The 16,165-nt window shown below is 44.5% G+C and overlaps 1 protein-coding gene across 1 annotated transcript in view; it reads left to right on the top strand.

Annotated features, from left to right (window-relative positions):
* Positions 1–16,165, top strand: part of LOC140476491 (deubiquitinase DESI2) — a 244,552-nt gene that overhangs the window by 207,042 nt on the left and 21,345 nt on the right. The window contains exon 4 of the mRNA XM_072569198.1: positions 486–627. Coding sequence (XP_072425299.1) covers positions 486–627 — 142 coding nt within the window. The remainder of the gene's footprint in view (positions 1–485; positions 628–16,165) is intronic.

Raw genomic sequence — 16,165 nt, 5'->3', positions numbered from 1 at the left:
TGAGGACCTGGGAAGGAGCCAGGAGGAGGGAATTGGGTTGGCATGGGCAGGGGGTTGGTTGGTGGTGAGACGCAGGAGAGGCTGGAAAAGCTATGGTAGCTGGTGCAATGGTTTTGAGGCCCAAACATATCTCTCAAAACTAGTATATTCTGCTCACTACCATTCAGTGCATCTGTGGTTTTGTACCAGAGATGAAACTTGGGTATATTGGTAAGAGAACATGCAGTAAAAATCAAGGCTGTTGATTCAGAGTTACCACAGAAACCTGATGAGTCATGTAAGTCCACCTCTACAACACAGAAAGGCGTGTAGTAAATTTGGAAAATGATTTATTCAGTGAGTTACTCAGTGACCCGTGGTAATATGTGGGAGGCCATCCTGATGGGCATGTACAGTACGTTCTCTGCTTCATGGTGAGCAACACAATGAGGGGTCTGCACATTCAAAAAGAAATCCTGATACAAAAATTGTCTTCTTTTATTCAGAGAGGCCATCGCTCTCGGCACCACAGACTTTACAGAGGAAGATATTGACAAGATTATTGAAGAGCTTGGAAAGGAGTTCAAGGGCAATGCCTACCATCTCATGCACAAGAACTGTAATCACTTCTCAGCAGGGCTGGCAGAGGTATGGTAGCCTGGTGCTCGGCGAATACACTCTTGTGTTGTACCATGATAAAACATGAACCAGAGCACAAAGCAATGAATATTTATTAATTTATTATGAATAAAATAACAAGAGTAATGTCTAAATACTTTTGTAAGTGGTGGAACAGGTTTGATTTATATTGCATGACACTAAAATTAATTATATTGTTATCTGTTTTGCATAATAATTCAATTTGTGTTGTACAGTCCCACGAGGTCAGAGCTATTAATCTAAATATGGTTAGAAGTATGCATTGTGGAGAGAGAAGGATATTAGGTTACAGCCTTAGCTAATGATTTCTCCAAGTACCAACCCTCCCTTGCACTCATCTCCTTAATAAGACTTAAAACCAGAGATGTCATCGATGGATTGAATGGGTTGTCTGATGAGGAAAGGTTGCACAGTCCAGGCTTATTTCCACTTGCAGCAAGTCAAAGCGGTGATTTGACTAAAGTACACAAGATCCTAAATGGTCTTGACAAGTTGGACATGGAAAGGTTGTTTCAACTGGTAATTCCCACATGAATTGGGACATCCATGGGATCTTTCACACTTGCTCTGGAAGTTTTGGCCCAGTGTGTTCTAAAAGGAAACTAACACATATCAAATTGTAATGCAATGAGGAAGTTGCAGGTGGGGACAGGGATGTTGGGGGCAGTGTGGGGAAAAGGTGTTGCTTTATTCTATGTTTTAAGTGAATGCTGCTAGATAGCTGGCAATTGTAAGTACTTTACCTTAATATCCCTGACTATGGTTGTTTACTCATGCACTCTTAAGAGGCTGTTAGCTTTACTAAGTTACTAATCCTCTTGGTCTCTAGGATCCATAGTTCAGTCTTATCTAATGTGGAGGTGCCAGTGATGGACTGGTGTGGACAAAATCTGAAGTCACATGATGCCAACAGGTTTATAGTCCAACAGGTTGATCTGAAATCATCAGGTGAATAAGGAGGAGCGCTCTGAAAGCGTGTAATTTCAAATAAACCTGTTGGACGAGAACTTGGTCTTATCTGACAGTAAGGCTCTCTCACTCACTTCAGTAATGTGATACCCTTATTTACATCTATACATTACAGACTACTGAATGCAGCCCTCTATTGTGGTGTCTAAGTCTCTACATCGTTCTTCTTTTCTCTCTGCTGTCATCTCTTCTGCTTTCAGAGTAACATCATCAATTATATTATCTTCATTTTTATATTCTATTCAACTACAAGAGATTAATGGTTGTGTTTGGATTATTCACAATCTCTTTACAGCTGTTCTTAGAATGGTTTCATTACTTGTTCAAATGGTTTGGCAATGTTTTATACAAATACACGGTGTACTTTACAGTCTTAAAATATTAATCTATTGATTGTACTTTGTGGAATCAAGGAAGCCCAAGTCAAAAAACTTGCTATAATTGGGATAGATTGTTCAATGAAAGCTATGTAAAGTTCCCATTCTATCAAGTGACAAAGTTTCAGTATTCATGGAGTCATTGAGATATACAGCATAGAAACTGCCATTTTGGTCCTATTCATCCATGCCGACCAGAAATCCTAAATAAATCTAGTCCCATTTGCCAGCATTTGGCCCATATCCCTCTAAACCCTTCCGATTAATATGCCCACCTAGATGCCTTTTAAATGTTATAATTACATCAGCCTCCTCCACTTGCTCTGGCAGCTCATTCCATACATGTACCACCTTCTATGTGAAAACATTGCCCCTTAGGTCCCTTTTAAATCTTACCCTCTCACCCTAAACCTATGCTCTCCAGGTTTGGACTCACCCACCCTGAGGAAAAGATCTTGTCCCTATCCATGCCCCTCATGATTTTAAAAACCTCTATAAGGTCACCCCTCAGCCTATGATGCTCCAGAGAAAACAGCCCCAGACTATTCAACCTCTCCCTATAGCTCAAATTCTCCAAACCTGGCAACATCCTTGTAAATCTTTTCTGAACCCTTTCAAGTTTCACAACATTTTTCCTATAGCAGGGAGACCAGAATTGAATGCAGTATTCCAATAGTGGCCTAACCAATGTCCTGTACAGCTGCAACATAACCTCACATTTCCTACAACTCAGTGCACTGACCAATAAAAGCAAGCATACCAATTGCCTTCTTCACTATCCTGTCCTGTGACTCCACTTTCAAGGAGCTATGAACCTGTACTCCAAGATCTGTTTGTTCAGCAACATTGCCCAGGACAGTAGCATTAAGTGCATAAGTCCTGCCTTGATTTCTAAAGTGCAGCATCTCGCATTTATCTAAATTAAACGTTATCTGCCATTCCTCAGCCCATTGGCCCATCTGATCAAGATCCTGTTGTTATCTGAGGTAACCTTCTTCACTGCCCACTACACCTTCAATTTTGGTGTCATCTGCCAAACTTACTAACTATACCTCCTATGCTCACATCCAAGTTATTTATGTAATGACAAAAACAGTGGAGCCAGCACCGATCCTTGTGGCACTCCACTGGGCACAGGTCTCCAGTCTGAAAAGCAACTCTCCATCACTGCCCTCTGTCTTCTACCTTTGAACCAATTCTGTCTCCAAATGGCTAGTCCTCCCTGTATTCCATGTGATCAAATCTTGCTAACCAGTTTTCCATGAGGAATCTTGTCAAACAGCTTACTGAAGTCCGTATAGATCACGTCCGCTGCTCTGCCCTCAACGATCCTGTTTGTTACTTCTTCAAAAAACTTGGTCAAGTTTGTGAGACATGATTTCCCACGCACAAAACCATGTTGACTATCCCTAATCAGTCCTTGCCTTTCCAAATGCATTTAAATCCTGTCCCTCAGGATTCCCTCCAATAACTTGCCCACCACCAATGTCAGGCTCACTGGTCTATAGTTTCCTGACTTGTCCTAACCACCCTTCTTAAACAGTGGCACCACATTAACCAACCTCCAGTCTTCTGGCACCTCACCTGTGACTATTGATGATACAAATATCTCAGCAAGGGGCCAAGCAATCACTTCCCTAGCTTCCCACAGAATTCTAGGGTACACATGATCGGGTCCCAGGGATTTTTCTGCCTTTTGGTGTTTTAAGACATCCAGCATCTTCTCCTCTGTATTTGGATATTTTTCAAGCTGTCACTATTTATTTCCCTACATCCTCTATCTTCCATATCCTTCTCCACAGTAAACACTGATGCAAAATGCTTGATTAGTGTCTCTACTGTGCCCTCCGGTTCCACACATACACAGCCTTGCTGTTCTTTAAGAGGACCTAGTCTCTCCCCAGTTACCCTTTTGGCTTCAGTCAGATTTTCGCAGGATAAACTCTTAATCACATTAATTTATGTTTAAATAACTTAGAGAAACAAATAAACTCAGTTTGGTACAATGAAGCTACTCAAAATGCTAGATCTGAAAGAGCTAATCACAGCTTTATTTTACAGACTCCATGCAATAAAACATATAATCTCCTCGTGAATATGTGTTCACAGCTATGCAATATTGACAGTGTATTCAACAAATATTCAATGAGTGCAAAATATATATTTGTTTGTGCTATTTGTGAACTGTTCACACAGAATAACAATTGACAGAATTGCAGACATTAAAGCTTGCTTGAATTAAGGTCTCAAAGTATCAGATATTATCTATCATATTATTTCCATGAGGAACCTCTTATGGTTTGAGGATTGCATCTATTTTGTTTTCTGTGTTGTGTACAGGTAAGATTTCTAGGCTAAATGAATAACCCCAAATTATGGTGTATGCTTACTTAACATGAGAAAGAAGAACCAGACACTTTGTAATAAACCTACATTTACAGATTACTTTCTCACTCCACAGATGCCACCAGAGCTGCTGCGTTTTTCCAGCATTTTCTGTTGTTATGTCAGATTTCCGGCTTTGGCAGTGTTTTGCTTTAATTACCACCTGGGTTGAGCTTATCTTGATAAAAATAGACAATCAAGGTAATGGTTTGAGCTTGTGCTGTTGATGTTTCCCAAAAGTTTTCTCCATTTGAGAATTGACAGAAATGTACCCTCAATTTGCAGGTACAGATAGTCGTTCTTGAGAGCCCAGGTGGAGAGGCATTGGAGTAAAATACACACTTCAAATAAAGAAAAAAAACCTGCAACAAAGTTTTTGTTATTCTTTATTGGAATGTGCCTGTTACTGCCATTTATTGCCCATCTTTAATTGCCTTTAAACTGAGTGGCCCTCCCACTCCGCCAAGGACATGCAAGTCCTGGACCTCCTCCACCGCCAAATTCAAGCCACCCAATGCCTGGAGGTAGAACACCTCATCTTCCGCCTTGGGACCCTCCAACCACACGGCATCACCGTTGACTTCACCAGTTTCCTTATCTCCCCTTCCCCTCACCTTATCCCAGATCCAACCCTCCAACTCGGCACCGCCCTCTTGAACTGTCCTATCTGTCCATCTTCATTCCCATCCATCTGCTCCACCCTCACCACCGACCTATCACCATCACCCCCTCCCACCTACATGCACCCCCTATCACCTTCCCAGCTACCTCCCCGCCAGCCCCACCCTCACTCTCCTATTTATCTCAGCCCCCTTCCAACCCCCACACCCCTGATGAAGCTTATGCCCAAAACATCGACTCTCCTGCTCTTCGGATGTTGTCTGACCTGCTGGGCTTTTCTGACGCCTCACTTTTTAACTCTGAGAGATCAATATGCCCATTTCGGAAGGCTGATATCTATTTGTAAGCTTTCTGCAAGTGCTTAGCATGGGTCCCCATGGCATGGTCGCTCAGTGTGTTATGATTCTGGGCAGGATATCCCCAAATGGTGATGCTTCTGTGTGGGGATGGATGAATTGACTCCCATTCTTTATTCAACCTCCTCCTGCAGTTGGGGGTCACAACAAAATCAAGTTAACTAAGGAACCCCTTCCTCACGGGTACCTTTGCAAAGCCCAAAGTATTTATGTGATAAAAGGAGCTTATTTGACCAGGCTTTCTCCTTTCAAAGAAATATTGACATTGTTAGCAACTGAAAGAAGAGAAAGGACAATGAAGTGAGACACGCATACACATAGATTAGGAATAAGAATCATCACAGAACTCCTTACAGCATGGAAGCAGGTTATTTGGCCTATCAAGTCCACACTGACCCTCTGAAAAATATCCCACTCAGATCCACTCCCCTGCCCTGCTTTTTCTCTGACTAATCCACCTAGTCTGCACATTCCTGGACACTGGGCAATTTAGCATGGCCAATCCACCTAACTTTCACATCTTTGGACTACAGAATGAAACCAGAGCACCCAGAGGAAACCCACACAGACACATTGTGCAAAGTCCACACAGACAGCTGTCCTAGGCTGGAATCAAACCCGGGTCCCTGGCATTTTGAGATGGCAGTGCTCAACACTGAGCCACCTCGAAATTTAAAAAAAGCACTGATTCCACAAAGTAAAAAGCAAAACAGGAGGAATATTTGACCCAGCTTTTTGCTTGTTCATGATGATTGTTGAAGTGTGTGTTTCTGGTAGCACTGATTTTGACAGTTTCCTTCGACAGTGTCTTCGCTAACTTGACTTATTATTTGCAGTCAGAGAAACATTTTACTTTTACCTGCACATGTACAGGTGTGGAAATTCTCAGCTGTATCCCGTCATAATTAAATTTAGCACAGTGGGACTTAAACCTCAAACATCTGCTCACCAGTAAACCATCACACCAGTATAAGTGCATCAACACCCCAGCACATCAACATACCAGTATCCCAGCACACCATCACACTAGTCCACCACTACACAAACACACTGACACACCAGAACACAGCTACAGCAGCACATTAGCACACTGGCACACCATTGGGCAGCAAGATGTCTCAGTGGATAGCACTGCTTTCTCACAGCACCAGGAACCCAGTTTCGATTCCCGCCTTGGGTGACTGTCTGTGTGGAGTTGACACATTATCCCCGTGTCTGCGTGAGTTTCCTCCAGGTGCTCCGGTTTCCTTTCACAGTCCAAAGATGTTCAGGTTGGGTGAATTGATCATGTTAAATTGCCCATAGTGTTCAGGGATGTGTAGGTTAGGTGCATTAGTCAGGGGTAAATATAGAGTAGGGGATGGGTCTGGGTGGGTTACTCTCCGGTGAGTTGGTGTGGTCTTGTTGGGCCAAGTGGCCTGTTTTCACAGTACAGGGAGTATATGAACATTATGCCAGAAGACCAGCACAGAACTACACTAGGACTCTAGAACACAATGACACCAACACGCCACTTCACCTGTACACTATGAAAACTGCACGCTAGTACACTACTGCAGCAGGACACGGGTAAACGGATATATTAGATCAGCATGCTAGCACACCTACACAACACTACAGAGCCCACCAGAAAACCAGCAGAGCAGCACATCAGGTCATCAACACACCAGTATACCATGATACAAGCGCACCAGGGCAACATACATCATCACACCAAAACACCAGCAGATCAGCACACCTGGACGACACTAACACACTTGTACATCAGCATGCCAAGAGACCAACATACTACCTAACTAGGTCACAACCATATCTGCTCACCAGGCCACAAACATACTGTCACATGATAGCACCAGCATACCAGGACACCAACACACTAAGACACCAGCATACTGGCATACCATGACATCATCATATGAACATTCTTGCACAACAGGATACAAGCACAGCAACACACCATCAAACCACCTCACCAGGACTCCAGGTCACCACATCACCAGCACACCAGGACTCCAGGTTACCACCACACCAGCACACCCACACACCTGTATGCTAGCACACCACTGCATCAGAACACCAACACACTCATGCAATCCCACCTTAGTTTGCCAGGGCACCAGCATATTAACAAACCAGGACTTTTGCAAACCAGGATACCTGGACACAGGACACCATAGAGTCATACAGCACAGAAACTGACCCTTTGGTCCAACCCGTCCACACTGACCAGACATCCTAATCTGATTTAGTCCCATTTGCCAGCACTAGGCCCATATCCCTCTAAATCCTTCCTATTCATATACCCATGCCCCAGATGTCTTTTAAATGTTGCAATTATACCCACCTCCACCATGTCCTCTGACAGCTCATTCCATAGACGCACCACCCTCTGCATGAAAACATTACCCCTCAACTTCTTTTGAAATCTTTCCCCTCTCACCTTAAACCTATAATCATCTAGTGAGTGTTTGGGAGCCCCTGAGTAGCCCCTGAGTGGCTGTTATGTGGTATGGCTGGAATTGGGGGAGTGCCCCTGTAAATACTGAGCCCAAGGCTGAGGGAGGAGCTTATAGACCAATCACCACTCTTCCTCCGCAGACACTCTCATTTAACACCTAGTCTTCCTGGACACCCTCAATCAGCAACTTCCCTCCACCAAACCCTCAAGTCACATCCCCACTTCACTAACACCCTCAATCCACACCCTCCCTCCATGGACACCCTCAATCCACATCATTCCTCTGCCAAACCCTTTAATCCACACTCTCCCTCCATCAACCCCCTCATTCCACACCCTCCCTCTGCCAAAACCCTCAATCCACACCCTCCCTCTGCGAAACCCTTCAATCCACACTCTCCCTCCATCAACCCCCTCAATCCACACCCTCCCTCCACCAAACCCCTCAATCCACACCCTCCCTCTGCCAAACCCCTCAATCCACACCCTTCCTCCGCCAAACCCCTCAATCCACACCCTTCCTCCGCCAAACCCCTCAATCCACACCCTCCCTCTGCCAACCCCCTCAATCCACACCCTCCCTCTGCGAAACCCTTCAATCCACACCCTCCCTCCACCAAACCCCTCAAACCACACCCTCCCTCTGCCAAACCCCTCAATCCACACCCTTCCTCCGCCAAACCCCTCAATCCACACCCTCCCTCTGCCAAACCCCTCAATCCACACCCTTCCTCCGCCAAACCCCTCAATCCACACCCTCCCTCTGCCAAACCCTTCAATCCACACCCTACCTCCATCGACACCCTCAATCCACACCCTCCCTCCATTGACCCCCTCAATTCATACTCTCCCTCTGCCAACATCCTCAATCCATACCCTCTCTCCACCAACCCCCTCAATCCACACCCTCCCTCTGCCAACCCCCTCAATCCACACCCTCCTTCCATCGACCCCCTCAATTCACACGCTCCCTCTTCCATCACCCTCAATCCACACACTCCCTCTGCTATCACCCTCAATCCACGCCCTCCCTCCACTGACCCCAGCCTACCTCCATCGCTGCCCTCAATACATACCCTCCTTTAATCCACACCCTCCTTCCACCGACTCCCTCAATCCACACTCTCTCCCTCAATGCACACCCTCCCTCAATGCATACGCTCCCTCTGCCAACCCCCTCAATCCACACCCTCCCTCTGCCAACTCCCTCAATCCACATCCTCCCTCCATCAACACTATCAATGCACACCCTCCCTCCACCGACCCCCTCAATCCACATTCTCTCTCTGTTGACTCTCTCAATCCAAATTCCCCGTCTGCCAAACTCCCCAATCCACACTCTCCTCCACCGGCCCCCTCAATCCACATCCTCCCTCTGCCAACACCCTCAATCGACACTATCCCTCTGTTGAGCCCCTCAATTAACACCTTCCCTCCACCAGCTCACCAGCACATTAGCACACCAGCGCACTAGCTCTCTGCTATACCAGAACACCAACACACTAGTGCAATCCCATAATTGTTCACCTTGACACCAGCATATTAGCACACTGGGATACTAGAACATCAGGAATATCAGCATACTAGCACACCAAGATCCTAACACACTGGCACATTAGCACACCAGAGCATTAGCATATTAACACACTTACATTAGGACACCCAGCACACTAACAAACTTACACATTTGCACACCAGGACACAGAATCACAGACTTTCAGTTGATTTTTAACTTCCTTTCTGCTGAATTTCTGAAAGGTTAAAATACAAACATGTCTTTCACATATAATTATTTTTTTTCATCTAATAGCTTGTCTGCTGTCTGAGGAGATGCTTTTCTGCTGGGAGGGTCTCCTCAGTCTCTCATAATCTCTGTTGCCACAGGAGATCACAGTTCAGAGCTGGGCCTGGTGTTCTCCCTTTGAATTGTTACTCTCTGATGTTCCCTCGACACTCTTCAACCATGACATTCCATGGTTCCTCTTGGGACTCAGTGTAATCTACACAGCTACTGAATTTATATTCTCTGCTACCTTTGGCTTGTATTTCTTTCTTTTGAAAAAAAAAGGCATGTTGTTTTTAAAAGTTCAATATCTCCATAAGTAATTCAGTGCCATGATCTGTTGCCATGACAATGTAAAACAGTTTCTTTGGTAGACTAGCGTTGTCCAATTCAATGGTATACAGACTATACACTTAGTGTCTCTTCTCAGGATGAGATGTTGCACATGGAAAAGGTGGTTCTGGTACATCCTAGACAGAAGTGCTGTTCACTGAAATACTGCCATCTTTCTGTCAGTCAATCACACTACACAATGTTATTAAGACACAAGCACCCAAACACCAGATACAGCCTAGCCTTTCTGATATCTGATTCAAATTATGCCCTGCAGCTTTATCTCTAAGTTGGGCTTTTCCTTTGTTTCATTTTCACTCTCTTCTGCCGCTTTGGGCTGGTCTTTTTGGAAAGGAAGTGGGAAGTTGAGCAATCTCCTGAACCAGCAGCATCCACTTCCATTCAATGCGTCCTAACCCTGAATGTTTTCATTCCAAATGGGCGTGGATAGAGCCTACAGGCAGTTTGGAGCTGCCTTGGATATGGGTGAGTGCTGAGGCAGGCTGGTTAGAAGACCCACCTTAGTTTTCCAGGACTGAGCTCCGGTAATATTGAAAGCTGTTTTGTCCTCCAGCCATCACCCCTCACCCACTTGAGCATGCTCCTTCCATGCTCCCTCTGTCCTCCACATTTCCCCCATTCTGTCTCTACGTTCCCCCTGCCCTTCAATCAGTGTTCAAACTGCAAGGTAGCATGGTGGCTCAGTAGTTAGCACTGCTACTCACAGCACCAGGGGTCTGGGTTCAATTCCAATCTCAGGCAATTGTCTGTGTGGAGTTTGCACATTCTCCCTGTGAGAGCGTGGGTTTCCTTCGGGTGCTGTGGTTTCCTCCCAACATCCAAAGATGTGCAGGTCAGGTGGATTGATCATGTTAAATCGCCCTTTGTGTCAGATGCATTTGTCAGAGGGAAATCGGTCTGGGTGGGTGACTCTTCGGAGGGTCGGTGTGCACTTATTGGGCCAAATGGCCTGTTTCCACACTGTAGGGCATCTAATCACTCTGTACAGGACCAATGGCCTTTTAAAACAATGGAAAATGTTTGAAATGCACGTGACAAATGCATCATTCTCCTTTTTAAAAATGCTGTCCTTGCAATCTGATTAAAATGTCAGTCAGGGACAGTTATCCACAGCATCAACAGCAAATGCTTTAACCAACTTCACAAAGTCACCTGTACAAATAAATGCACAAACATCGAATTACCATATGAAAGGAAGAATAATTTATTTTAACCTCATCAATTTGTTAATCAATCAAAGTTAAAACTCCTTTTTAAGCGTTTGAACAGAACTCCTAAAGGGCAGCATGATTAGCACTGCTGCCTCACAGTGCCAGGGGCCCAGGTTCGATTCCAGCCTTGGGTAACTGTCTGTGTGGAGTTTGTACGTTCTCCCTATGTCTGTGTGGGATTCATCCAGGTGCTCCGGTTTCCTCCCGCAGTCCAAAGATGTGTAGGTTAGGTGAATTGGCCATGCTAAATTGCCCATAGTGTTCAGGGATGTGTAGGTTACATGCATGAGTCAGGGGTATGTAGAGTAAAAGGATAGGGGAATGGGTTTGGGTGGGATAGTCTTTGGAGGGTCCGTGTGTACATGTTGGGCTAAAGGGCCTCTTTCCACACTGTAGGGATTCTATGAAACTCCTGCTGAGCTGATTCCATTTGTGAGAATTGGAGCTCAAACAGAGAGTCATAATGAGGCCATCTGGCAACTATACCAAAAGAAATAGATGACTAGCATTCGAGACCATGAGGGTAATAAATGGGACATGGTCAATGTCAGGGTGTGTTGCAATGTGCAAGAGGTATGGGAATATGATAAGTCAAGTGGATGGGGCATGGGAATGCAAGGGGGAATGGGTAGACTTTTCAATAGCGTCTATCAAAGATTTTCAGAAGCAAGGCTCTCTGAGGAGTCCAGAACTACAGGTGGCAAAAGGCTGTCAGAAACAAATGAAATTGCCAAAGTTTGGTGATGATGAGGGGAGAGGGTGCTTGAGGTGAGTTGTAAGATTAGCAATACAGCCAGCCAGAGTGAGAGTGCAGGATTTGCTACCTTCACTCTTATCCCACACCAGTGAACATTGCCAGAAATAGAAGGGTGATGGGGGTGGTGACATCCAGTTGGGTGAATTGGATACCAGGATTAGATCCAAACTGCCATTTTCAAAGTCTTTGGGAGTTATAGAGTCACAGAGTCATGGAGATGTACAGCATGGAAACAGACCCTTCAGGCCAACCTGTCCACGCTGATCAGATATCCCAACCCAATCTAGTCCCACCTGCCAGCACCCGGCCCATATCCCTCCAAACCCTTCCTATCCATATACCCATCCAAATGCCTTTTAAATGTTGCAATTGTACCAGCCTCCACCACATCCTCTGGCAGCTCATTCCATACACGTACCACAGTCTGCGCGAAAAAGTTGCCTCTTAGGTCTCTTTTATATCTTTCCCCTCTCACCCTAAACCTATGCCCTCTAGTTCTGGACTCCCCGACCCCAGGGAAAAAGACTTTGTCTATTTATCCTATCCATGCCCCTCATAATGTTGTAAACCTCTATAAGGTCACCCCTCAGCCTCCGACGCTCCAGGGAAAACAACCCCAGCCTGTTCAGCCTCTCCTTATAGCTCAAATCCTCCAATCCTGGCAACATCCTTGTAAATCTTTTCTGAACCCTTTCAAGTTTCACAACACCTTTCCGATAGGAAGGAGACCAGAATTGCATGCAATATTACAACAATGGCCTAATCAATGTCCTGTACAGCCGCAACAAGACCTCCCAAATCCTGTACTCAATACTCTGACCACTAAAGGAAAGCAGACCAAACACCTTCTTCACTATCCTATCTTCTTGCAATTCCACTTTCAAGGAGCTATGAATGTGCACTCCAAGGTCTCTTTGTTTAGCAACACGCCCTAGGACCTTACCATTAAGTGTATAAGTCCTGCTAAGATTTGCTTTCCCAAAATGCAGTACCTCGCATTTATCTGAATTAACCTCCATCTGCCACTTCGCAGCCCAGTGGCCCATCTGGTCCAGATCCTATTGTAATCTGAGGTAACCCTCTTCACTGTCCACTACACCTCCAATTTTAATGTCATCTGCAAACTTACTAACTGTACCTCTTATGTTCGCATCCAAATAATTTATGTAAATGACAAAAAGTAGAGGACCGAGCACCGATCCTTGTGGCACTCCACTGGTCATAGGCCTCCAGTCTGAAAAGCAACCCTCCACCACCACCCTCTGTCTTCTACCTTTGAGCAAGTTCTGTATCCAAATGGCTAGTTCTCCCTGTTTTCCATGAGATCTAACCTTGCTAATCAGTCTCCCATGGGGAACCTTGTTGAACGCCTTACTGAAGTCCATATAGATCACATCTACTGCTCTGCCCTCATCAATCTTCTTTGTTTCTTCTTCAAAAAACTCAATCAAGTTTGTGAGGCACAATTTCCCATGCACAAAGCCATGTTGACTATCCCTAATCAGTCCTTGCCTTTCCAAATACATGTACATCCTGTCCCTCAGGATTCCCTCCAATAACTTGCCCACCACTGAGGTCAGGCTCACTGGTCTGCAGTTCCCTGGCTTGTCTTTACTGCCCTTCTTAAACAATGGCACCACGTTAGCCAACCTCCAGTCTTCCGGCATCTCACTCGCACACGATCCCGGAGAAGCCGGCGGGAGTTGTCCCGATCCTGTGAAAATCCAGGTATTTCTACGTAGGAAAAGGAGAAGTCTGGTTCTCTATCCCTTTGCATCTTGTACATTCCTACTTAACTTGTAGGTAGAAGGCTAGATGTTGTTACATCATCTCAGATTCTCTACAATGTGGAAACAGGCCCCTCGGCCCAACAAGTCCACACCAACCCTCTGAAGAGTAATCCACCCAGATCCATTTACCTCTGACTAATGCACCTTACACTCTAGGCAATATGGCATGACCAATTCACCTAACCTGTACATCTGTGGACTGTGGGAGCAAACTACAGCAACCAGGGGAAACCCACGCAGACACGGAGAGAATGTGCAAACTCCACACAGACAGTCACCCGAGGGTGGAATCAAACCTGAGTCCCTGGCACCATGAGGCAGCAGTGCCAACCACTGAGCCACCATGCTTTCTGGTCAACATCAATTATTTTCAGGTCCAGTCCAAACTGTAGAATAAAGCTTGCACGCTCAGTACCAATGAAAAAATAAGTGTACAAGGTAGTGTTGCAACATATTTTAATATAGAAAATCACACACAAACATTAATACCTGATTCTGCAGTGGTTATAAAAGTGCAAGGTCAGACTTGGAATCACAAGCTCATTAACCATCCAAGGGATGAGTCAGTAAATTAGTTAAGTAATTATAGGGAAGATAATGTGGGACAAATAGACTTTTGTTATGGATATCTCAGAATGAGATTAGAATGCAATCAGTAAATGACTTCTCATTAGCAAATCAGATCTCACTGTGCCGCCTCTTTGACACGAAAGTAACCAAACCCAATGGTGCTATTTAAATTGCACTCATGCTCATAAAAGATAGTAACTGGTGCTGCTGGGGACACCTGTAATCTTACTGAGGCTTGCATAAGTTAATAGGAAACGCATTCAATCGCTTTGGGAGTGTTGCGGTTATATGTGGTAAAATGTTATAATTAGTTCCTATATATTGTATACATTGCATGCCAAAAGTTGCATTTTATTGCAAATTGACTTGAATCAGTAGAAAACTGATACCAGAGTTTCAATTCACCCGAGGGTGGAATCAAACCTGAGTCCCTGGCACCATGAGGCAGCAGTGCCAACCACTGAGCCACTGTGCTTTCTGGTCAAGTCCAAACTATAGAATAAAGCTTGCATGCTCAGTACCAATGAAAAAATAGGTGTACAAGGTAGTGTTGCAACATATTTGAATATGTATTGACTGGTTGTATAAAGCCAACGCAAGTTTTAACCTTTCACACAGCAGCCTTTCCTATGTCAAACAAGTAAGAATTTGTCAGAAGCATGTGATCCTTCCCCTCAACTTATTCAAGGGTATTAGACCTCAATTGCAAGGCAGGTATTTATTGTCCATCCTTCACTTTCCTTGAGACGGTGGTGATGAGCTGTTTTCTCTGCTTGCTGCAGTCTTTGGGGTTTAGGCATCGCCACAGCGCTGATAGGAAGGGAACGCCTGGATTTACTCCCAGCAACACTGAAGGAATGAGAATATACTGTCAGATCACGATGTCATGTGGCCTCAAGAGTAATTTGAAGCTTAGTCACAGTGGAACAATGCCCCAGTTTCTTATAGGCACACCCAACCATTGAGCTAAGCTATGATTTACCTTATCAGCGTAGGTATGTGCTACTGACACAGGAAAGCATTTGAGCATTGAGTCATTTTCCAAGTTCATGGTAAAGGCATCAGGTTGTAAACAGATATAGTTGGCCTGTTAAAATGAATGAATGAATGAATGAATGGTTAATTAATTCAATGAATAAATAAATGAATGAATCCCAGATCAGAGGATGGGATTTCTTGCCCAAACTCAAGAAGGGTGACCCACTTTTAGAAGTACAAAAGATCTTCCTTGCCTGGATCAGCGAAGAATTTATCACATCAAAAGCGAAATCCTACTTTAAAGTGCCAGTTTCCATTTGCTGGCCTCAGAAAAATTCAAAACCTTACTCAGAAATCACTGTTTTGTGCTGTTAACTCAAAACAGTCTGTCCAGTCAATCTACATCTCACATCAATAGATTTACTAAACCCTGACATAGTTTGCTCCCACACAAGGTACTCCATGTATTTTAGAAAATTGAAGAGTTATGGAGAAGGAAGTAGAAAACAGAGGGGAGAGGAATGGGAGTTGTTAAAACACTTGTTAAACCATAGGGATACACACCCATTCTGCCCTGTATATTCAATGATCTAGGACATTGAACCAGCCTCAGAAGCCATTAGCCAGGCCAGGTCATACAACTTTGGTATGTTTCCTTTGTCAATATTTCATAATTGACCCCTGACTAATGCTAAAACTCCATTTTAATTCTCTTATTAAATGGTGCAAACATACCAGGTCCTTCTGCACAGCAGGATAAACCATAGAATCACACAGTCCACAATGTATGCCACAAGACAAATGCTGTTAAAAAAAGCATTAGAATCGATCAAATCCAATATATATTTAACCAATCACTACCATACAGCTGAGGGTGAGCCAGTCAGTAAGGAAACACACAACTAGTTACACTTGTG

Source organism: Chiloscyllium punctatum, chromosome 4 (assembly GCF_047496795.1).
Source record: "Chiloscyllium punctatum isolate Juve2018m chromosome 4, sChiPun1.3, whole genome shotgun sequence".
NCBI classification, from domain to species: Eukaryota; Metazoa; Chordata; class Chondrichthyes; order Orectolobiformes; family Hemiscylliidae; genus Chiloscyllium; species Chiloscyllium punctatum.
This window is presented reverse-complemented; position numbering and strand designations above follow the sequence as displayed.